General features: G+C 37.4%; 1 protein-coding gene across 2 annotated transcripts in view; it reads left to right on the top strand.

Annotated features, from left to right (window-relative positions):
• Positions 1 to 21,107, top strand: part of RAB3IP (RAB3A interacting protein) — a 51,643-nt gene that overhangs the window by 2,079 nt on the left and 28,457 nt on the right. For both annotated transcript variants that reach the window (XM_060112076.1, XM_060112075.1), the window contains exons 2-3: positions 11,123 to 11,398; positions 12,105 to 12,363. In XM_060112076.1, coding sequence (XP_059968059.1) covers positions 11,148 to 11,398; positions 12,105 to 12,363 — 510 coding nt within the window. In that variant the 5' untranslated portion in view covers positions 11,123 to 11,147. The remainder of the gene's footprint in view (positions 1 to 11,122; positions 11,399 to 12,104; positions 12,364 to 21,107) is intronic.

Here is a 21,107-nt window from a genome sequence, read left to right as displayed (position 1 = left end):
CCATGCATATGACCTTGAGTAAAGCATTTAACCTCTGAGCTTATTTTCTCCATTTGTAAATGGATGTAGTGTTAGGTTGAACCATATGAATTTGCCAGTATTCAGCTGTTTTTAATATGGCTCAGCCTAATATGAACTTCATAATGGTGGGATGAGAATTAAATGAGATACTCCACGTGGGAGGTGGAGGAGAGGAACAGATGTTAACGCAACAGTGTGCCATGCATCCTGCTTGTTACTTCAAGTACCTTGACTCCTCTAGGCCTCAGCACATTCCTGGAGTATAGGTGGTGGTGTTGCATGTTACACACCAGGAAACTGAGGGTCAGAGAAGTGAAATAACTTGCCTCTGGTTACTTAGTTGTCGGTGGTCCTATAGCTGCCTAATGGCAGAGCCAGGATTAAACACTGAGAGGGACTGCCCCAAATGGAACTCCTACCAGTTTTGCTCCTTCCATTCCTGAACTACCCCTTCTGTAAAAGAGCTTTGTGACTATAAGAAGACACATAGATGAAAAGTGTTATTATTATTTTTATTTCTGGTTAAAAAATATCCAAGTTTTCTAATGATGGTGACAACCAGCACTGCTGCTGCTACTACGGAGTCTAGAGCTTATGGTGTATCAGGTTCTGGTGTAAACACTATGCCAACTCATTTATTCTCACAGTGACCTAGGAGTTAGGTAATACTTTATCCCATTTTATAGTTGGGAAGGTTGAGGCACTGAGCGGTTATGGAGCTTAAGGTGATGGATGCTTAAGGTCAAAGCTAATTAAGTGAGGGCACTAAATTAGGAGTCTGGTAGTTCGTCTTTGATGTCCATGATCTTAACCACTACACTCTACTATTTCTTCATGCATAGGTTGTAATACTGAAGAATTGGTTTTAATTTAGCTTTTATGAAATACTTAATATTGGTGTAATAAGTAATTCTTAATGTATCGCTGGAGATTTTTAAATCAAATATTCATTGAGTATCTACTCTGCAAGTCACAGTGGGGCTTAAAGGAAAGACTTTTTAAGGCATCTGGAAGGTGGGCTGTGTGATCATTCCCATATCTTTTGTAAGTTCCTCACAATTTAGAAAGCACTTTCACATATGTTGTTCTTGTAATTTTAATGAGTGCCAGATAAGACACAGTGCTAGAATAGTTGGAGAGTGGGGAGGAAGGAAGGATGAGTTGGTAGAGATACTTGTGTGTTGAGGGAAGTCTTTGAGGCTATTCTGAGGGGAGTGCACCTTTTCAAACTAAACCTTTGCCCTATATAGTGCTAGTCAAGATGTAGTTCAACAAAGCATAGTAAATTGGTTACTAAATGAATTACCTAAATACACCTGATATCCTAAAATAAAATATCTGAGTTTTTGAAAACTCCTTTCTAGCTAGTTTCTTTTTTTTTTCTGTACTGCTGTCCTTACCTTTGCCATGTAGTACGTATCTTTTTTTTCTTTTATGCTTCCAAAGCATGGAGTATATGCCTCTATTTTGGTATTTATTTTGATATTTACATTGTGTTTGTAAACGTTTGTTGACAATGAGGTGTCTTTTTCTAGTGTACACATGCTTTGGGGGCAGGGCTTTAATTTATCTTACCCCATTTTATGGCTTTAGCATTGGGCCTGGAACCCAGTAGGTGCTGTGCTGTTTGGTGATGGATGGTCAGTGAGAAAAAAATGTTAGGATGTATTGAAATTGATCTAGCAGTAGAAATGGAAATGAGTGTTCAAAGTGGGAATTGAGGGGACTAAGGGAAGGGGAGGGGTTACTTACAACAGGTAACATTAACTTGCCATCTCTGTTTCCCTTCTGCTTTCCCTTTCAACTTAAAGCTAAATGAGGTAGTTTCATAAGCTTCAATTGTATATAGAAAAAAGTGAAAAAGTACTATGGATTTATCTTAGGATATCAACAACACGAAATTCCATAGCTATAACCATAAGCTAAGATTACTTAGAGGGAAAAGAATGGAAATTATTGAAATAGTTCAAGTTTGAGAGGTTTGTTGCTTATAGTTAACAGCTGTAAAGGAACACACTGATGATAGCTTAGAACCAATTAAATAAGTGAATTGTCATTTGATGTGTCCAGATAATAGTATTGAGTATTTGTTTGTGGACATCTGATTGACAGATCAGGATAAAGTATAAAAGAACAACTAAAGTAAGTTAGAAAAACAGTAAGTAAATGTGCATTAATTAATTTCCTGTTTCGAAGAGAATTATATTTGAACACTATACCTCAGAAGGACTTGTTTTCCCCTTCCTTCTCCTTTATCTAGGATAAACAAGGATCCCTTCTGTTTTGTAAGACAGACTCCTTTCTGTGCTGTTGTTATTTTCCCCATCATTTATTCCTTCTTAGGTCTTTATAGATATTATACATTTGTGTTATGCTTTACAATCTTCAGAACATTTTTACATTGACAGTTAAGCCATTTGATTTTCTCAAATGTAGGCAGGGGAGATAACACCACTGTTATAGATGTTGAAACTGAAGCTCAGAGAAATTAAGTGACTTGCCCAAGTTCACACAGCCAGTTAATAACAGAATCTGAACTAGAAAGAAGGTTTTCTGAATCTCGTTTGATCAAATGCTCAGGTTTCCCCAAACTTTAAAAATTCAGTTTCATCAATCTTGCTGCAGGGTACTTGCTGTTTTATCTCTAATTTTTAAAGGTGGCGGGAGTCACTATCTCTACTCTTCGCTGCTCTGCTATTTATTCCCTCTCTAAAGAGTCTTACTGTTTATTTATCCAGTCAATATATACTTCAGTGCCTATTGAATATTTAGTTGACATATTCTTACATACATAAGATAAAGAGGCTTACACTTTTAAGAAGAAGAAACCTGGAAAACAATTATTTTTTACATTTTTGTTCCAAGAATTTGTAATTAAATACAGTGTTAGTAACCCAGTAAGTTCTGAGAATTTTCTGAAAACCTTTAATTTTAAAAATCTGCAATAACTAACATCTCTCAATATGTTAGGTTGTACATTTAAATCCTGTGGAATTAGTAAATGGAAATTAATTTGTGGTCTGTTTTAATAAGAGTGGGAAGATTGTGAGCTTGACAGACCATCTGACTAATATTTCCCTTGGGTTATGAATTAAATTCACACTTATAAACATAGACTGCTTCCTAAAATGTAAATGTGGAATTTTTTTTTTGCTACAACCAAAATGTTAGTTTGGAAAACCAACTTTATAATTATAGGGAAAGTTAATGAGAAAATTATTTTTTATATATACACCTTTTTGTTTTGTTTTTTCTTCCTTTATACAGTATTTGAATAAATCTCAAAACTTTCTGATTATTGAGAATTAAAAATACAATAAGTAGATGCAAAAGTATGATGAACCTCAAATTTCCCATCATCTAGCCCATCAGCAACGGTCAGTCCTGCCCCATATACTTCCCTGTATTATTCCCCCTCCTGTACTATTTTGAGCAAATTCCAGGAATTATATAATTTCATCTGTAAATATTTCAGTATGTATCTCTAAAAGATAAGGGCAGTTAGCTACAATACTATGGCACACTTTAAAAAATGAACACTAATTCCTTAGTATCAAATACCCACACTGTTTTTGAATACATCATAAGGCCACTATAGTAAAATCAGGCTTTTGTTGATTTTTATTTATATGCTATTCCTCCCCTCCCCATCAAGAACTATAAGGGGGGCTTCCCTGGTGGCGCAGTGGTTGAGAGTCCGCCTGCCGATGCAGGGGACACGGGTTCGTGCCCCGGCCCGGGAAGATCCCACATGCCACGGAGCGGCTGGGCCCGTGAGCCATGGCCGCTGAGCCTGCGCGTCCGGAGCCTGTGCTCCGCAACGGGAGAGGCCACAGCAGTGAGAGGCCCGCATACCGAAAAAAAAAAAAAAAAGAAGAAGAAAAAAAAAGAACTATAAGGGGCTGAATAAGTATTTATTTTAAACCCCAGCAAGGCAGCAAAATAGATAAGGAAATGATGATAACAAAGAGAATATAGGAAAAAACCCAGAAAGAACACAAAATAATAGCAAATGCTCATTCAATAGCAGTGCATTAGAGAAACTTTAGTTTTTCCTTTCTGAAATTAAACAAGCGTTCAGAGATTAAATAGGATTCTTCTATTTGGATTGTTCTCTTCTTACGGTTGGTTGGGTAAGACTGCCTTAGAGATCCTCTGTCTTGATGTAACCTTTATCTGAGTCTTACCCCTGACCTCCAATCAGTTTTACCTTTTAAGTGATTCTTAGATGTAGTGGAGTCAGGTGTTGGAGTCAGATGCACCAGGGCTTGAATCCTAGCTCTGTTGTTTATTGACTGTTTGACCTCGACAAAATTAATCTCTCTGATCCTCAGTTTCTATACCTGTAAAATAGACATAAGAATCATTTCAAAGGGATGCTGTGAGGAATAACAGAATAATGTACATAATGTAAATGTGTATATGTCACACATATAGAATGTAATAACGTAATGCATATGTGTGTATATGTAGAAATATAAATGAATTGTTCTGAATGTTTTTCATATATATAGATAAATATGCCTCCGTCTCCTCATTTGCAATGTGTGATCTTGGCATTAGATCAGACCTTCATAATCTCTTGCCTAGCCTGTTGCAATAACCTCTTAACCAGTTGCCTCTAGTCTCCTCTCTCTAGTTAAAGTCCTCGGGAGTCATTTTTCTAATGACATCACAGTACATCTGTACTTCCTAAAACGTAGATCTGAGAATCTCTTGGATAAACTCCAAGCAGCCGTTTCCATGTTAAATGAAGCTTTTAATTATCTGTCGCATATCTGCCTCTCCAGCCTGATTTTCTGTCACTCTTTGTTTTTTTTGGTTAGTTTCATTAGTGCCAAACCCTTATTCCTTGACTGTCCTGTCGTATTTCCTTGCCTAGCCCACCTACAGACTCTTATTCAGCATTTCAAATCTAACTTATATTTTACTTCTCCTTGAAACATTCTCTTCCTCCTCTCCCCCACAACCCACAGGGTAATCATTTAGTGGTTCATGATAGGCTGTGCACCTTCTTTTTTTTTTTTTTTTTTTTTGCGGTATGCGGGCCTCTCACTGTTGTGGACCCTCCCGTTGCGGAGCACGGGCTCCGGACGCGCAGGCTCAGCGGCCGTGGCTCACGGGCCCAGCCGCTCCGCATCATGTGGGATCTTCCCAGACCGGGGCACGAACCTGTGTCCCCTGCATCGGCAGGCAGACTCTCAACCGCTGCGCCACCAGGGAAGCCCTGCACCTTCTTTTTAGTCCATTTTCATATCTGTGTTCTCAGAACTTAGTACCAGCATTTGCCCTGAGGAGTTGAAGCTGGCAGACATCTTCCATTCCAACTAGAATAAATATAATTGATAAAAATTATTAAGTACACTTATTTTATACTAAAATAATATACGTATAAAATATATTTAAGGGCTTCCCTGGTGGCGCAGTGGTTGAGAGTCCGCCTGCCGATGCAGGGGACACGGGTTCGTGCCCCGGTCCGGGAGGATCCCACATGCCGCGGAGCGGCTGGGCCCGTGAGCCATGGCTACTGAGCCTGCGCGTCCGGAGCCTGTGCTCTGCAACGGGAGAGGCCACAACAGTGAGAGGCCCGCGTACCGCAAAAAAAAAAAAAAAAAAAAAAAAATATATATATATATATATATATTTAATAAGTATATAAAGCATTAAGAGTTTTTCTAGGCATTCATTAAATGAGTTAATACACGTGAAGTTCTTAACAACACATAGTTAACTGACACATAGTTAACTTTCAGTAAATATTGACTGCTGTTTTTGCTGTGATAGTGCTGACTTCTGCAAAGAAGAAATAACATGAAATGCATACTAGAAATCAGAAGCAAATGGTTTTGATCAACTTTTTTAAAATTGGAAATCAGCTTTATTACTTAAAGCTGAGTAATAGTAAAGCCATCCAAGCTGTGTTGGTAATTTCACCCATAAGAATTTAATGCTGTTGTCCTTTTTACTCATTTTTAGTGATCCTTGACAAGTTTAGTTTATGAATTGGGATAATCTCCACTTGAAATTAGTTTTTTTAATTACTTATTACTTAACGCAAAGAGTACTACTGCTTAAAAATAGTTTATGTTATTCATATAAGAACTCTGAATACAAAATAAATCTTAAAGCTTCCATGTACCATTTGAAAGAGCAAAAGATTTTCAGATTAGTCTGATTGGCAGCTCATTACCAGCTAAGCTAAACATTTTATGGAAATTTCACATGCTTGATAAAGGGACTACATTTAATCTTAAAATAATCTCCTTTTCGGGAGTGACTGGAATTTAAACAGTGTGTTGTGGGTAGAGGCACTGCTCAGAGGCGCTCTCCTCTACGAAATACTACTTGCATTTCTCTTTTAATTCTCACCCTGTGAGGAAGAAGACCGAGCTACAGATTTCTAGATGAGAGAACCTAGGCACACATTGGCCCAGTAACTTGATAGAAGCAGAATTCAGACCTGCCTCTCTTTGAGGTTTGGGTCTTATGTTCCTAGCCTGTGCTCCAGTTTATGCAACATTTGTATTTTCCATAAATACTCTGCTTTCATACTTTAGACATGCCTGGAAAGTCCTTCCAGGGGGTTTATCTTTCTCATTATTTCCTCCTCTTCTTTGGGTCTTTTCTTTGGCTTCACTTTTTCTGGGAGTCCTTTCCTTCTGGTTTATTTGCCCCTCCTGTGTGGTCTCTTAGTAGCCTTTGCATATTCTATAGCATTTATCACACTATCATTGCCACTGTCAGTGTCTCCTACTATATTGATACTCTTTGGGAGCAGAGATGATGTATCATCTTCTTTCCCCAGAGCCTGGCGCATAGTAGACTCTCAATGAATATTTGTTGAAAGAATAGTTGAGTGTTTATAGGAAAAATAGGGTGGATGTTGCAGGGATGATGGATTTTAATTCAGCTTAAGGAGAAACATTTTTACATGAACCATCTAACAGTGGAAAGGCAAAGCAATTCTAGTAGTAGTAGTGTGGTGTGGTGGTGAAGAGCTAGGACTCTGGAGTCCAACAGACATAGGTTTTATTTATTTATTTTTATTTATTTATTTTTAAAGTCTTTTATTGAATTTGTTGCAATATTGCTTCTGTTTTATGTTTTGGTTCTTTGGCTGTGAGGCATGTGGGATTTTAGCTTCTGGACCAGGGATTGAACCTGCACCTCCTGCATTGGAAGGCAAAATCTTAACCACTGGAACATCAGGGAAAGTCCCAGACGTAGGTTTTAATACTGGCTACCCTAAGCTGCAGCTTCCTCAACTGTACACGTACTGGAACTATACCTGATATTTAGTAAATGCTCAGTAAATATTAGCTGTTATTATGAGAGAAACCACCCTATAATCCTGTGTGACTGGGGGGAACTGGAAGTTTCATGGCCCAGCTTCCCATACCCTCCTTCTCCCCCTGGATTATTTTGAAGCAAATCCAGGTAATTTTATTTCATCTATAAATACTTCCGTGTGTATCTCTAAAAGGTAAGAATTTTTTTTATGTAACCATAATACCATTATCTCTAAAAATGGACAAAAATTCATAATCATAACAGTAATATCCAGTGTTCAAGTTCCCTTTATTATCTTATAATATGATTTACAGTTGGTTAATTCAAATAAGAATTCAAACAAGTTCCATACATTATATTTCATTATGTCTCCTTAAGTCTCTTTATAAATTCCCTCTTTTTTTCCACTTTTATTTATTGAAAAAAACAGGTGGTTTATGCTGTAAGTTTCCCAAAGTCTAGATTTTGCTGTTTTTGTCCATATGGTATTATTTTTAATATGTTCCTCTAGGCTCTGTATTTCCTATAAACTGATGAAGACGTTATTTTTAGTATGTTCCTCTAGCCTCTTTCCTATAAACTGATAAAGACCTAAAGGCTTGATTGGATTGGGATCTTTTTTTCTTATTGGGGGGCAAGAATGCTTCATGGATGGTGGTAGTGTTCATTTCCTGTTTTACCACATAATTCTCATGTCTGATTTTCTCCCTTTTTGTGATAACAATGTCATCAGTGAGTTCAGGTACTGTCATTCTGATCCATTAATTATAAAGTGCCCCAGATTTTACCTTAGGGTTTTAATAGTTATTGATAAGTGTTGCCTAGACTCATTATTTCATTAAGATTGCAAAGTTATATTTATTAAATGGGATTCTTTTAAAAGAAGAATTTTTCCTCATAAACTATTTAGTTCTTTAATGTATAGGAAAGTCAGGGTAAATACTGGATTCTTTGCTTTATTTTACCAGTTTTCAAAATAGTGAATTTGTTCCATAGCACTGATCAAAAGGGACCACTGAGAGGCTTCCCTGGTGGCGCAGTGGTTGAGCGTCCGCCTGCCGATGCAGGGGACACGGGTTCGTGCCCTGGTCCGGGAAGATTCCACATGCCGCGGAGCGGCTGGGCCCGTGAGCCATGGCCGCTGAGCCTGCGCGTCCGAAGCCTGTGCTCTGCAACGGGAGAGGCCACAACAGTGAGAGGCCCGCATACCGCAAAAAAAAAAAAAAAAAAAAAAAAAAGGACCCGTGAGATTGTTTTGTTTTGTCTTATTTTTAGTATAATCATGAACTCATGGGTTTAGAATTATTTTTTGTTCTTTACAGGTATTATCCTTTTTGATGTTCAGATTGTCCCATCTTTGGTTAGTGGGAGTCCTTTTGATACCACTCCAGTAGTCTTTGATAGCTTTCTTGCTTCCTGGTAAAACAAGATGTTGCAAGGTCTTTTTGTACATTACTGCCCCGGGCTTGGAATCAGCCATTTCTCTGAGGAGTCCTTGTTCTTTTTTCGTAGGAAATGGTATTACTCTGGGCACAAGGGGTACTCATTGCTCCTGAGTTGGTTGCTGTTGTTATACCTTTTCAATGGATAAAGGTAGACATCTTTTTAAATAGAAAAAAATTTCCTGATATTTCTGATTCAAATTTAGGACTTCAGAGTTTCAAATTCCTTGATTTTGTATTTGTATCTCTTTTCTCATATGTTGAAAATCTTAGTTCTGAATGATATTAATATAATTTGTTTTATCTTTTATAATAGTTTCAGAATAACAGTATCAACATTACTTACTAATATGATTACTAAAAATAGTGTATGATTTTTTTAACTTTCTTTTGACCTTAGAATATATTCCACTAGGGATATACAGTTTTATTACTATGTTTTAAAATCATTTGAAATAGTTCTTTTTGATGTTGGTTAAAACTACCATGTTAGTACACAGCTAGATTCATTTGTTTTATTTTTAGATATTTTTTAAAATCTAATTTTGTTTTATCATTTACGTGGTTCCAAGTTCAAATTCAAATCTACAAAGCAGGGTACATTTGGAAAAGTATAGCTTTTATGCCTGTCTCCTCTTCCTGTTCTCGCCCTTTCCTAAAGGTAACTGTTTTTTTTTTAATTAGTTTTTGGTGTATCATTTCATTTCTAAAATATAAGTACATATGAAAAAGTATATATAATTATATATATTTATAAATAAATTTGTATTTTCTCCTTTCTTAGATAAAAAGTAGCTTACTACTTTTACTTGTCTTATTTTCAACGCTTTTTTTTATTGAGTGTGAGAGTAAAGTTTTTCAGTTTAATGAATGAGGTGGAGTTTTTTTGTATTTTATGATGAAATTATATGGTATATTGGTGCTTGTGTTTGGGAATTCTTCGAAGTTCTGGGAAAGTATTAGTCATGATTATCAAAGTACTATTGTAGGAAAGAAAAAAATTGGGAAGAGAGATTGGATTCAGATCGTAAAAGACCTTGATTTTCTGGATAACAAGTTTGGAATTTATTCTATAGACAGTGGGAAATCAGTAAAGGTTTATAAGATTTCTTTATATTTTTCTTTTTTTTTTTTTTTTCTTTTTTGCGGTATGCGGGCCTCTCACTGTTGTGGCCTCTCCCGTTGCGGAGCACAGGCTCCGGATGCGCAGGCCCAGCGGCCATGGCTCACGGGCCCAGCTGCTCCGCGGCATATGGGATCCTCCCAGACCGGGGCACGAACCCGTATCCCCTGCATCGGCAGGCGGACTCTCAACCACTGCGCCACCAGGGAGGCCCTCTTTATATTTTTCAAGTGAAAAACTTGAGTGGTACACTTTTTAGTTTTCATGTAAATTTTTTATATAATTGTGTAGTTGCATGAAATATTTTTTACTGATGGAGAAACTGAAGCATACATGTTATTACTAACAGCTGACTGATAACAGATGTTTATTTGTACTCTGTGCCAGTTACATAGTACACTACTAAATACTTTATGTGGATTGTCTGACTTAATCCTCACAGCAACCTGGAGAAGGGAGGGAATATTATTATTCCCATTCTCATCCCATTAGAGGAGAAATTTAAGGCTTAGAGAAATGTAATGCATTGTCCTGGATTGGATCTTGGGCCTATCCAGAACATTATTAGGATAATCAGTGAACTTTGATTGGGGTCAGTTGTTTAGATGGTAATAGTGATCAGTGTTAACATCCTGATTTTGGTGATGGTTTACTTAGGATATATACACCGAGATATTAAGGGGTAATGGGCATCATGCTTAAAACCTATTCTCAAATGGTTTGAAAATGTTAATAGTTTCATAATCTGGGTGAAATATGTACAGGAGCTCTGCAACTCTTATGTAAATTTGAAATTATTTCAGAATAAGAGAAAAAAACACTGACTCATCCAAAGTCAGAGCCAGTATGAGGCAGAACAGAACAGTTAGTTGAACGACACACATGTGTCTCTATCTTTACTGCCTCTTCTCCTTATTCTAACCAAAGTCACATATGATAGCAAAGTTTAAAATGTCAAGCAAATTTTTATTCATTCCTCATTGTTAAATATTTATTAATTACTCACTGTAACAGTGTTAGCCAGCACTTTCAAGTTTATTCTGGATCAGATTGTTTGCTTTCTGTAGTGTTTATAGTCTGAGATCACTTAATAAATTTTAAATGATTGTAGTTTCTTTCCTTTGCTGTCTCTTTTCGTTGTAAGTTTATAGTTTATAATGGACTGTTAAACACATTTTATAAATATACATCTTAATTTAATTTTAAATGTCACTATCTCAAAATAATTTCCTGCTTTTTAACATAGGTTATCCTATGATGAGGCATTTACTATGGCTAATGACCCCTTGGAAGGCTTCCATGAAGTAAACCTCGCTTCACCTACTTCTCCAGACCTTCTTGGTGTGTATGAACCGGGAACTCAAGAGCAGACTACCTCACCAAGTGTCATCTACCGGCCACATCCTTCAGCTTTATGCTCCGCCCCTATCCAGGCTAATGCCTTAGATGTTTCCGACCTTCCTACACAACCTGTGTATTCATCCCCCAGACGTTTAAATTGTGCAGAAATATCTAGTGTCAGGTAGGAGATCATCAAAATGCTTGTTTTAGAGTATTGTATTAAACAAACGAAGTTTGCTTGGTTAACTTATTTTAAGTTTTATTGTTTTAGAAAATTTGAATAATATAAGGTTGTTCATGAAGAGCAATACATGTTAATGCCCAAGAGCAGGGGTCACAAACTTTTTATGTAAAGAGCCAAATAGTAAATATTTTAGGCTTTGTGGGCTACACAGTCTCTGTTGCAACTGTTGGACTCTGCTGTTAAAGTGTGAAAGCAGCCGTAGACAGTATGTAAATGAATACGCTCCAATAAGACTTTATATATAGACACTGAATTTTGAATTTTATATAATTTTCTTGTGCCACAAAATATTATTGTTTTTTTTCAACCATTGAAAATGTAAAAATCATTCTTGGCTTGTAGGCCTTAAAAAACAGGTGGCAGGCTGGATTTATCCTGCATTTAGTTTGCAGACCCCTGTTCTAGAGTAGCACTATCCAGTAGAACTTTCTGGGATGATGAAAATGTTCTGTTTCTGTGCTGTTTAATTTGATAGCCATTAAACATGTGTGGCTATGAAGGACTTGAAATGTGGTTGCTTTGGCTCAGGACATGCTATTAATTAGATATAGTGGTGAACAGATTGGATGATGCAGTTATAGACGTGTGTTTATGCCAGTTATATTTAAGCACATGCTGATGTTTTTTGAACTCTCCTTTACAGCATCCATGTTACAGACCCAGCACCTTGTTCTACCTCTGGAGTCACAGCTGGGTTAACTAAATTAACTACAAGAAAGGACAACTGTAATGCAGAGAGGGAGTTTTTACAGGGTGCTACCATAACAGAGGCTTGTGATGGCAGTGATGATATTTTTGGGTTGAGTACTGATAGTCTGTCCCGCTTACGAAGCCCATCTGTTTTGGAAGTTAGAGAAAAGGGCTATGAAAGATTAAAAGAAGAACTTGCAAAAGCTCAGAGGGTAAGCAAAAAGATATTTTATTCTTCCATATGTTATATTCAAAATTAATATTTATCCATGGGGGGGCAACTCAAGTGAAATCATTACAGTTCTACACTTATCTTTTGCATGTGCACAGTCTCAGCTCCTGTTGGGCAGCATTTAGGAATCTGTGAAATTGAGTAGTAAAGAAGCTCATCTAAGAGTACAAACTAGAAAAAAGAGATTCTTAAATTCTTTTTGTGCCCCCCCTACATTGCCTGTTCCCTGTCTTGCATTATCTGTAATGCAAATTTGGTGAGTTATGTTCCATGTGTGGGTTTTTTCCTCTCTGTATGTAATTGACTTTGTGATTATTTACTTGAAGCCATTCAGTCCAAGTCATTATGTTTTGAGGAACTGTTTTAGTGATAGTGCCTTGCCATTCAGCTGGGTTTGAATATTTTCTGTACCTTACCTTGGAGAATTTTCTTCTCCTAGTAATTTGTTCTGTTTCTCACTTGCTCACCTTTTAAATTTCTATTTATTCCCCAATTTGTGACTATATCTCATTCTTTTTCTACATCTGTAATTAAATTTTTAAAGGAAAATATGTAGCACTAAATATTCATACATTAGAAAAAAGGAAAAGTTTCAAATCAACAATCTAGTCTCCCACTTAAAGAAACTAGAAGAACAGCAAAATAAAACCAGGAGCAAGCAGAAGGAAGGAAATAGCAAAGAGCAGAAATCAATGAAATTGACAACAGAAAAACCAGAGAAAATGAATGAAACAAAGTGCTGGTTCTTTAAAAAGATCAGTAAAATTGACAAACCTCTAATAAGACTGATAAAAAGGAACAGAAGACACATTATCAATAGCAGGAATGAAACAGAGGGTATCACTACAGACCCTGCAGACATGGAAAGTATAATAAAGGAATAATACGAACAACTCTACGTATATAAATTTCACAACTTAGGTGAAATGGACCAGTGCACGTTTAGAAAATTGAAGCAATGGGGAAAACATTCTACGACATGATTTCCAGCATATTATGACATTTTACAAACATATATTCCCATCTTCTCCCCACCAGACTTTTCTCTCAAGAGCATAACATTGATTTTTGTATCCCCAGTGCCTAGAATAATACAGAATGATGCTTGGCATATATGTCTCTTTATAATGCTTCAATGAATGGCTAATGGTTAAGCATCCATGAAGATATGCTAAAACATTTTTGGTTGAATGTATATTTATCAGAAGGAAAAATCAGTAGCCTTTTTAATCTTTTCCGAAAGGTAGGGGGTGTGGTGAGATGTGGCTATATTTGGCATCTGTCATTTGGCTCAGACTCTCATCTTAATACAGAGTATTAAGTGAAATAACAATTTATATAGAGGTAAACTATTGAACATATATATCCATCTTTGGGAATACGTTGTGGTTACTGATTGATCAGAATACATTGCTAATTTCTTAGCTCAAGTTTGGAGTTATTTTTGAAATATTTAGTTTGTTGTATTTAGAAGTACTGTCGAGGTAATTGAAATGATAATGATGTGTGAACACATGCATATGGTGAATTTTATTATGAAGAGTACAAGATAGTATTAATACTTCCTTAGAGCTCAAGACTTGAAAAGGACTGTTGAATATGAAAATACTTCCTGAATTCATGGCAACTCGTGAATCAAAATTATGTCAATAGTCATTCTATTTATTCTGATTATTCTTTTAAGAGTGGCCAGAAAGTTACCATTTTTCCATCCTTTTACTCTTAATCTATTTTTGTCTCCCTATTTAAAGTGGGCTTTCTTTTTTTTTCTTTTTTTCTTTTTTGTGGTTCGCGGGCCTGTCACCGTTGTGGCCCCTCCCGCTGCGGAACAAGGCTCCGGACGCGCAGGCTCAGCGGCCATGGCTCACGGGCCCAGCCGCTCTGTGGCATGTGGGATCTTCCTGGACCGGGGCACGAACCCGTGTCCCCTGCATGGGCAGGCGGACTCTCAACCACTGCGCCACCAGGGAAGCCCTAAAGTGGGCTTTCTTGAAGGCAGGATATTATTAGATCTTGTTTTTTTTATCCTTTCTGATAATCTCTGCCTTTTAATTGGTGTGTTTATGTTAGACTATTTACATTTAATGTGATACAGTTTGGTTTAAATCTGCCATCTTACTATTTTTTTTCTGTTGGTCTCTTCTGTTTCTTTTTCCCTTTTTTCTCCTTTTATGCCTTCTTTTGGATTAATTCCATATGTTTTTGTGATTTCATCTTACCTCCTTTGGCTTATTGGCTGTATATCTTCGTTTTGCTAATATAGTGATTGCTTTAGGGTTTGTAGTATACAACTTTAACTTATCACTCTCTACGTTCTGATAATATTATACTATCTCACATACAGTATAAGAACTTTACAAAAGTATGCAGTTGACCCTTGGGCAAAGTGGGGTTAGGGGCATTGACCCCTGTGCAATTGAAAATCTGCATATGACTTTATGTGGTTCTGTATCCGTGGATTCAGCCAACCATGGATTGTGTGCTACTGTAGTATGTATTTATTTTTAAAAATCCACATATAAGTGGACACATGCAGTTCGAACCCATGTTGTTCAGGGCTCAACTGTACTTTTGTTTTCGCCTTTCAGTTTTTGTGCTGTGATTGCCATAATTTTACTTCTTTATATGTTTTATTTAAATTCCACAATACATTTAAATTATTTTTTCATTAAACAGCTGGTTATTTTTTAAAGGGATTTAAATACAAGAATCCTCATATTTACCCGTATAGTTACTATTTCCGGTGCTCTTCATTTCTTCATGTGGATACAGATTTCCATCTGATACCATTTTCCTTCTGCTTGGAGGAGATCCTTTAACATATTTGTTATGTGTGTGCCGCTGATAAATTATTTTCAGCTGTTGTATATTTTTTTTTTTTTTTTTTTTTTGGTATGCGGGCCTCTCACTGTTGTGGCCTCTCCCATTGCGGAGCACAGGCTCTGGACGTGCAGGCTCAGCAGCCATGGCTCACGGGCCCAGCTGCTCCGCGGTATGTGGGATCTTCCCAGACCGGGGCACGAACCCGTGTCCCCTGCATCGGCAGGCGGACTCTCAACCACTGCGCCACCAGGGAAGCCCCTGTTGTATATTTTAAAAGGATTTTTTTTCACCTTTGCTTTTGAAATATAGTTTCACTGGGTAAAGAATTTTAGGTTGATAGTTTTTTTCTTTTAGTACTTTAAAGATGTTGCTCTAGTGTCTTCTAGCTTGCACTGTCTCTCATGAGAAGTCAGCTGTTATCCTTACCTTTGTTTTTCTGCACGTGATGTGATATTCCTCTTTATCACTGGCTGTAAGCTATTTGATTATGGTGTGCCTTGGTGCAGTTCTCTTCGGGTTTCTTGAACTTGGAATTTGTTGAGCTACTTGAATTTGTGGGCTGTTTGTTTTCATAGAAATTGGGAAATTTGGGCTATGATTTCTTCAAAAACATTTACTTACCTCCCCTATGTCTCCTCTCCTTCAGGACTCCTATTATGTGTACATTAAACTGCTTAAAGTTGTCCCATAGCTCACTGGTGCTCTATTCATTTATTTTTAAAATCTTTTTTCTCTCTGTGTTTCATTGTGTATAATTTCTGTTGCTGTGTCTTCAATGTCCCTACTCTTCTTTTTTCTCCCTGTAGTATCTAATATGTTAATTCTATATGATGTATTTTTTATCATAGACATGTTAGTCTTCATCCCTGAAAGTTTGATTGGGTCTTTTAAGTATTTCATTTGTTTTGTTTAACATGTTTAGTCTGTCTTCTAGCTTCTTGAACGTATGAAATACAGTTTAATAACATTTAATCCTTGTCTAATAATGCTTTTATCTCTTCAGGTGAAATGCTGGAACAAATCATAGGCCTCACTTTATTGTTTCCCGTTTCTGGAGGATGACTGTCTTTTTTGCCTGATGTCTAATGTCTTAAAAATCATTTCACAGTTTTTTTCTGGTTTTTTTTTAGTTCTGTCAGGCAGGGTGGTACATATGATCCCTGGTACTCTATCTTGGTTGAGAGTGAAAGTTCTCTTTCTTGATTTGTATCGTTTGCTCTGCCCCATCCCAGTTAACCCCAACACAGAAGTCTACACTTAAACATACACTTCAATAATTGTGAGCTTCATGAGGATAAGGATTACATGTGTTTTTGCTCGTGATTATATCTTGAGTACATAATGGCTTCTCAACACATTCTCTTGATTAAATGAATATATACATGTGTATGCAGTTACACTGTTGTGTAAGTAGACACACGTGCATAATATATTAGTTAGGGATGTGCTAGTTTCTTGTAAGGTACCCCTAAATTTTAGTGACTTAATAGAAGTTCATTTTTATTCATTTAACACTTTAAAGCAAATGTTCATAGTTCACAGGTAATTCTTTGTGAAATAATTCAGAGATCTATGTTTCTTCTGTCTTGGATCTTTGTAATCTTTTAGAGTTTTATTATCGTATCTAACCAGCGAAGTGAAGGGAAAAGAAAACTTGGAGAAAGCACACGTGCTTCTAAAAAGCTTTGACTTAGAAGTGATACACACAACTTTTACTTACATTCCATTGGTGTGAACCAGTTTCATGCTGATACTTAAATGTGTGATGGGCTGGGAAATGTAGTCTTTGGTGGAGTAACCACTTACCAGCAACAAATCCATACTGTGTGTAGGGGGAGCAACCATGTGGTTATTGATTTTCAGGTGCAGGGATGCCAGAGGTGGTGATGTAGTCCTTCACTTGTTTGGCCTTCTACAGGTCATTGCTGAAGAACAACTTTTGGTGGAATCCTGAGGCAGAAGTTGGGTTTTAGTACATCACTTTTAAAATGTAGATTCCTGGAGTCTACCCCAGATTCTCTGGAAACGAAATTATTGTATTGAGGCTTGAGGATATGCATTTTCAATAAACTACGCTATTGATTCTTTTTTATATATATATAAATTTATTTATTTATTTTTGGCTGTGTTGGGTCTTCATTGCTGCTAGCGGGCTTTCTCTACTTGCAGTGAGTGGGGGCTACTCTTTGTTGCGGTGTGTGGGCCTCCCATTGTGGTGGCTTCTCTTGCAGAGCATGGGCTCTAGGTGCACGGGCTTTAGTAGTTGTGGCATGTGGGCTCAGTAGTGGTGGCTTGCGGACTCTAAAACACAGACTCAGTAGTTGTGGCTCACGGGCTCAGTTGCTCCACGGCATGTGGGATCTTCCCAGACCAGGGTTCGAACCCGTGTCCCCTGCATTGGCAGGTGGATTCTTAACCACTGTGCCACCAGGGAAGCCCTCCTTTTTGTTTTTTAATTGAAGTATAATTGATTTACAATGTTGTGTTAGTTTCTGGTGTACAGCACCCTATTGATTCTTATATTCACTAAAGTGTGAGACCTCCTGATATAAGGTGTTACTTTCAACTTTTAATTTTTCTTCCTTAAAAGAGAATGAAAATGACTTAGAAAATAAAATCCGGTGGAATAGCTTGCAGCCAGAGAAAGTCATTCAAAACACATACTCGTACAGATCCATGTGTAGCATGGTCCTACTAACTGTGACCAAGGATGCTTATAAACATTTATTGTGTTCTTTTATGAACAAACATTTCTTGAGTAACCAAAGTTCTCACAGCTGTATTAGGCCCTGTAGAGGGAAAAATAACTTAGACTTTACCCTACTCTTAAGGTGCTTACTAGTTGGGGAGAAAAGACATGTATGCGTGGTGATGTTTCATTGATCCTTAGTTGTACCTTGTCCCTCATTTTAACGTCTCTGAAATCAGTATGAGTTTTAAAATTGCTCCCAGCTAGGCAACAGTCATAAGAGTTGTCATTGCCTGATTGCGTGCTAACTTGCCTGTAGCCGTACATGTTGTTATTAAATCAGTTGAATTACGTGAGCTGGGTGCTGAATTACCGGGTTAAATGTCCTAAAAGGATCTCACTATGATAGGACATCAAAACAAAGAGAAAGGTACAAAAGAGGATGACATACGATAAAAATTTGTGTCTCCATCAGTTTGAAAGTGTTCTTCCTATAAAGTACAAAATGAAAATTCTAAGTGAAAAAAAAAACCCCATCAGATCATAGTTTCATTGCCAGCATTTTTTCTTTCTTGATGTATAAAATGTTTATCGTAAAATTAATGAGTCTTCAATTTGATGGAATATACTTGATCATAGAGTCCTGATTTTCTGTGTTTGAAATATCCCTCAAATTTCTTTTCTCTAGTACTACTACTCTTAAGTCTGTGTCCCTTGCCTGAAATACTTCAGTAATCAACTGTCTTCCCTGTCTCCAGTCTTTTTTTTTTTTAACCTAACCACACTGTTCAAGGTACTGTTTTGAATTGCAGTCTGATTGTCACTGTCCCGTTTAAAATCCTTCAGTGACTTCCCATTGCCTTTGGGATGATTTCCCCTTTTCTTTGAAGTAAGTTCCACTTTGTTAGCCAAGGCTTTTCAGGACTCACCATAAACCTAACTTTCTGACGTTATCTGTGGCATCCACCCCTCCCCATCTTTAGCCACTGTGGAATACACTGTTTTATTCTTTACGTTTGGCAGGCTCCTACTTTTTCTAATATGTGCACATCACTACAATAGCCCTTATCAGTTTTCCTTGTGAATCTGTTTAAAGATTTGCTGCCCTCAGTAGGCTATGGCTTTGTGAAAAGCATGGACTGGGCCTCATTCCTTTTCTCTTTCCAGCACCTAGATGAATGCCTGATGCATTGTTAGCACGAAATTAATGTTTGTTGAAGGAGTGAATTTTGAAAAGCTGTTTTACAGTATAAGGTACTGATAATGAAAAGTACAAATGACATTCTAAAAAGTATTCACATGAAATACAAATTTGAGTTCATATGGGTAGATTGATTTAGGCCTAGAAGCATAAAGATAAAGAGTCAGAGATTTATGCCCAGTCCAGGTGGATGAGATCAAATTGGGGAATGAAACAGGAATGAATCAGACCAGTTTAACTCTAGTTTTAGAGTATGGATCAAGGGTAATAACTCTGAAAAGGGAAACTGAGCGCATACTGTAGAGGGTCTTTAGTATCAGGGTGAGGTTTACTTTGGTAAATGGTAGGGAATGATTCAAGAATTTGCCTTTGTGAATGACATATGTATTGCTCTGAGGATTGGAAGCTTCTCAAGGGGACAGTATCTTACTTGGTTTTGTATCCTGAGGGATACATTTCAGGAAATGTTGAATGAATTGACTTAGATTTCATATATAATTATAAAATTGTGAAATTTTAGAGTTCAGAAGGATCTGGAATTAAACTTGTGCATTTACAGAGTTCTAAATTAACTCAGGGAGAATTGGCATCTTTATCATGACTTTCTATTCAAGAACATAATATGTCTTTCTTCCTATTTCTTTCTTTCTTTTTTTTTTTTTTGCGGTACACGGGCCTCTCACTGTTGTGGCCTCTCCCGTTGCGGAGCACAGGCTCCGGACGTGCAGGCTCAGCGGCCATGGCTCACGGGCCCAGCCGCTCCACAGCATGTGGGATCTTCCCAGACCGGGGCACGAACCCGCGTCCCCTGCATCGGCAGGCGGACTCTCAACCACTGCACCACCAGGGAAGCCCTCTTCCTATTTATTTAGGTCTACTTTTTCATTTTGCATTTGAGAGTATTCCAATTTGTGTTGTAGTCTTTAGCATTATGAAGTTTCCTTTATCTACTTTAATGACTTTTGCCCTGCTTAGTCTGATATCAATATTGAGGTCTCTGTTTTGTTTTTATTTGTATTATATTTTTTAGTGCACTTCTATCCATCCTTTTATTTTTTTATTTTTTTAAATTTATTTATTTATTTAATTTTTTGCCTTATAACAAATTTAATCAGTTATACATATACATATGTTTCCATATCCCCTCCCTTTTGCGTCTCCCTCCCACCCTCCCTATCCCACCCCTCCAGGCGGTCACAAAGCACCGAGCTGATATCCCTGTGCTATGCGGCTGCTTCCCACTAGCTATCTACCTTACGTTTGGTAGTGTATATATGTCCATGCCGCTCTTTCACTTTGTCACAGCTTACCCTTCCCCCTCCCCATATCCTCAAGTCCATTCTCTAGTAGGTCTGTGTCTTTATTCCTGTCTTACCCCTATGTTCTTCATGACATTTTTTTTTCTTAAATTCCATATATATGTGTTAGCATACAGTATTTGTCTTTCTCTTTCTGACTTACTTCACTCTGTATGACAGACTCTAGGTCTATCCACCTCATTACAAATAGCTCAATTTCATTTCTTTTTATGGCTGAGTAATATTCCATTGTATATATGTGCCACATCTTCTTTATCCATTCATCCGATGATGGACACTTAGGTTGTTTCCATCTCCGGGCATCCTTTTATTTTTATTTATTTATTTATTTTTTTTTGCGGTATGCGGGCCTCTCACTGTTGTGGCCTCTCCCGTTGCGGAGCACAGGCTCCGGACGCGCAGGCCCAGCGGCCATGGCTCACGGGCCCAGCCGCTCCGCGGCATATGGGATCCTCCCAGACCGGGGCACAAACCCGTATCCCCTGCATCGGCAGGCGGACTCTCAACCACTGCGCCACCAGGGAGGCCCATCCTTTTATTTTTAATCTGTCTGAATCACTTAGTTTTAGGTGTGTCTCTTGTATAGAGAATAGAGATGGATTTTGCTCTTTTAGCCGATCTGAAAATCATTTTCTTTTAATAAGTGAGTTGCACACATTTGTATTTATTGATAAGTATTCTTCATTGGGGCT

The sequence above is a fragment of the Mesoplodon densirostris genome, chromosome 11, assembly GCF_025265405.1.
Source record: "Mesoplodon densirostris isolate mMesDen1 chromosome 11, mMesDen1 primary haplotype, whole genome shotgun sequence".
NCBI lineage: Eukaryota > Metazoa > Chordata > Mammalia > Artiodactyla > Ziphiidae > Mesoplodon > Mesoplodon densirostris.
The sequence above is the reverse complement of the archived record's forward strand: the minus strand, read 5'-3'. Positions and strand labels throughout refer to the sequence as shown.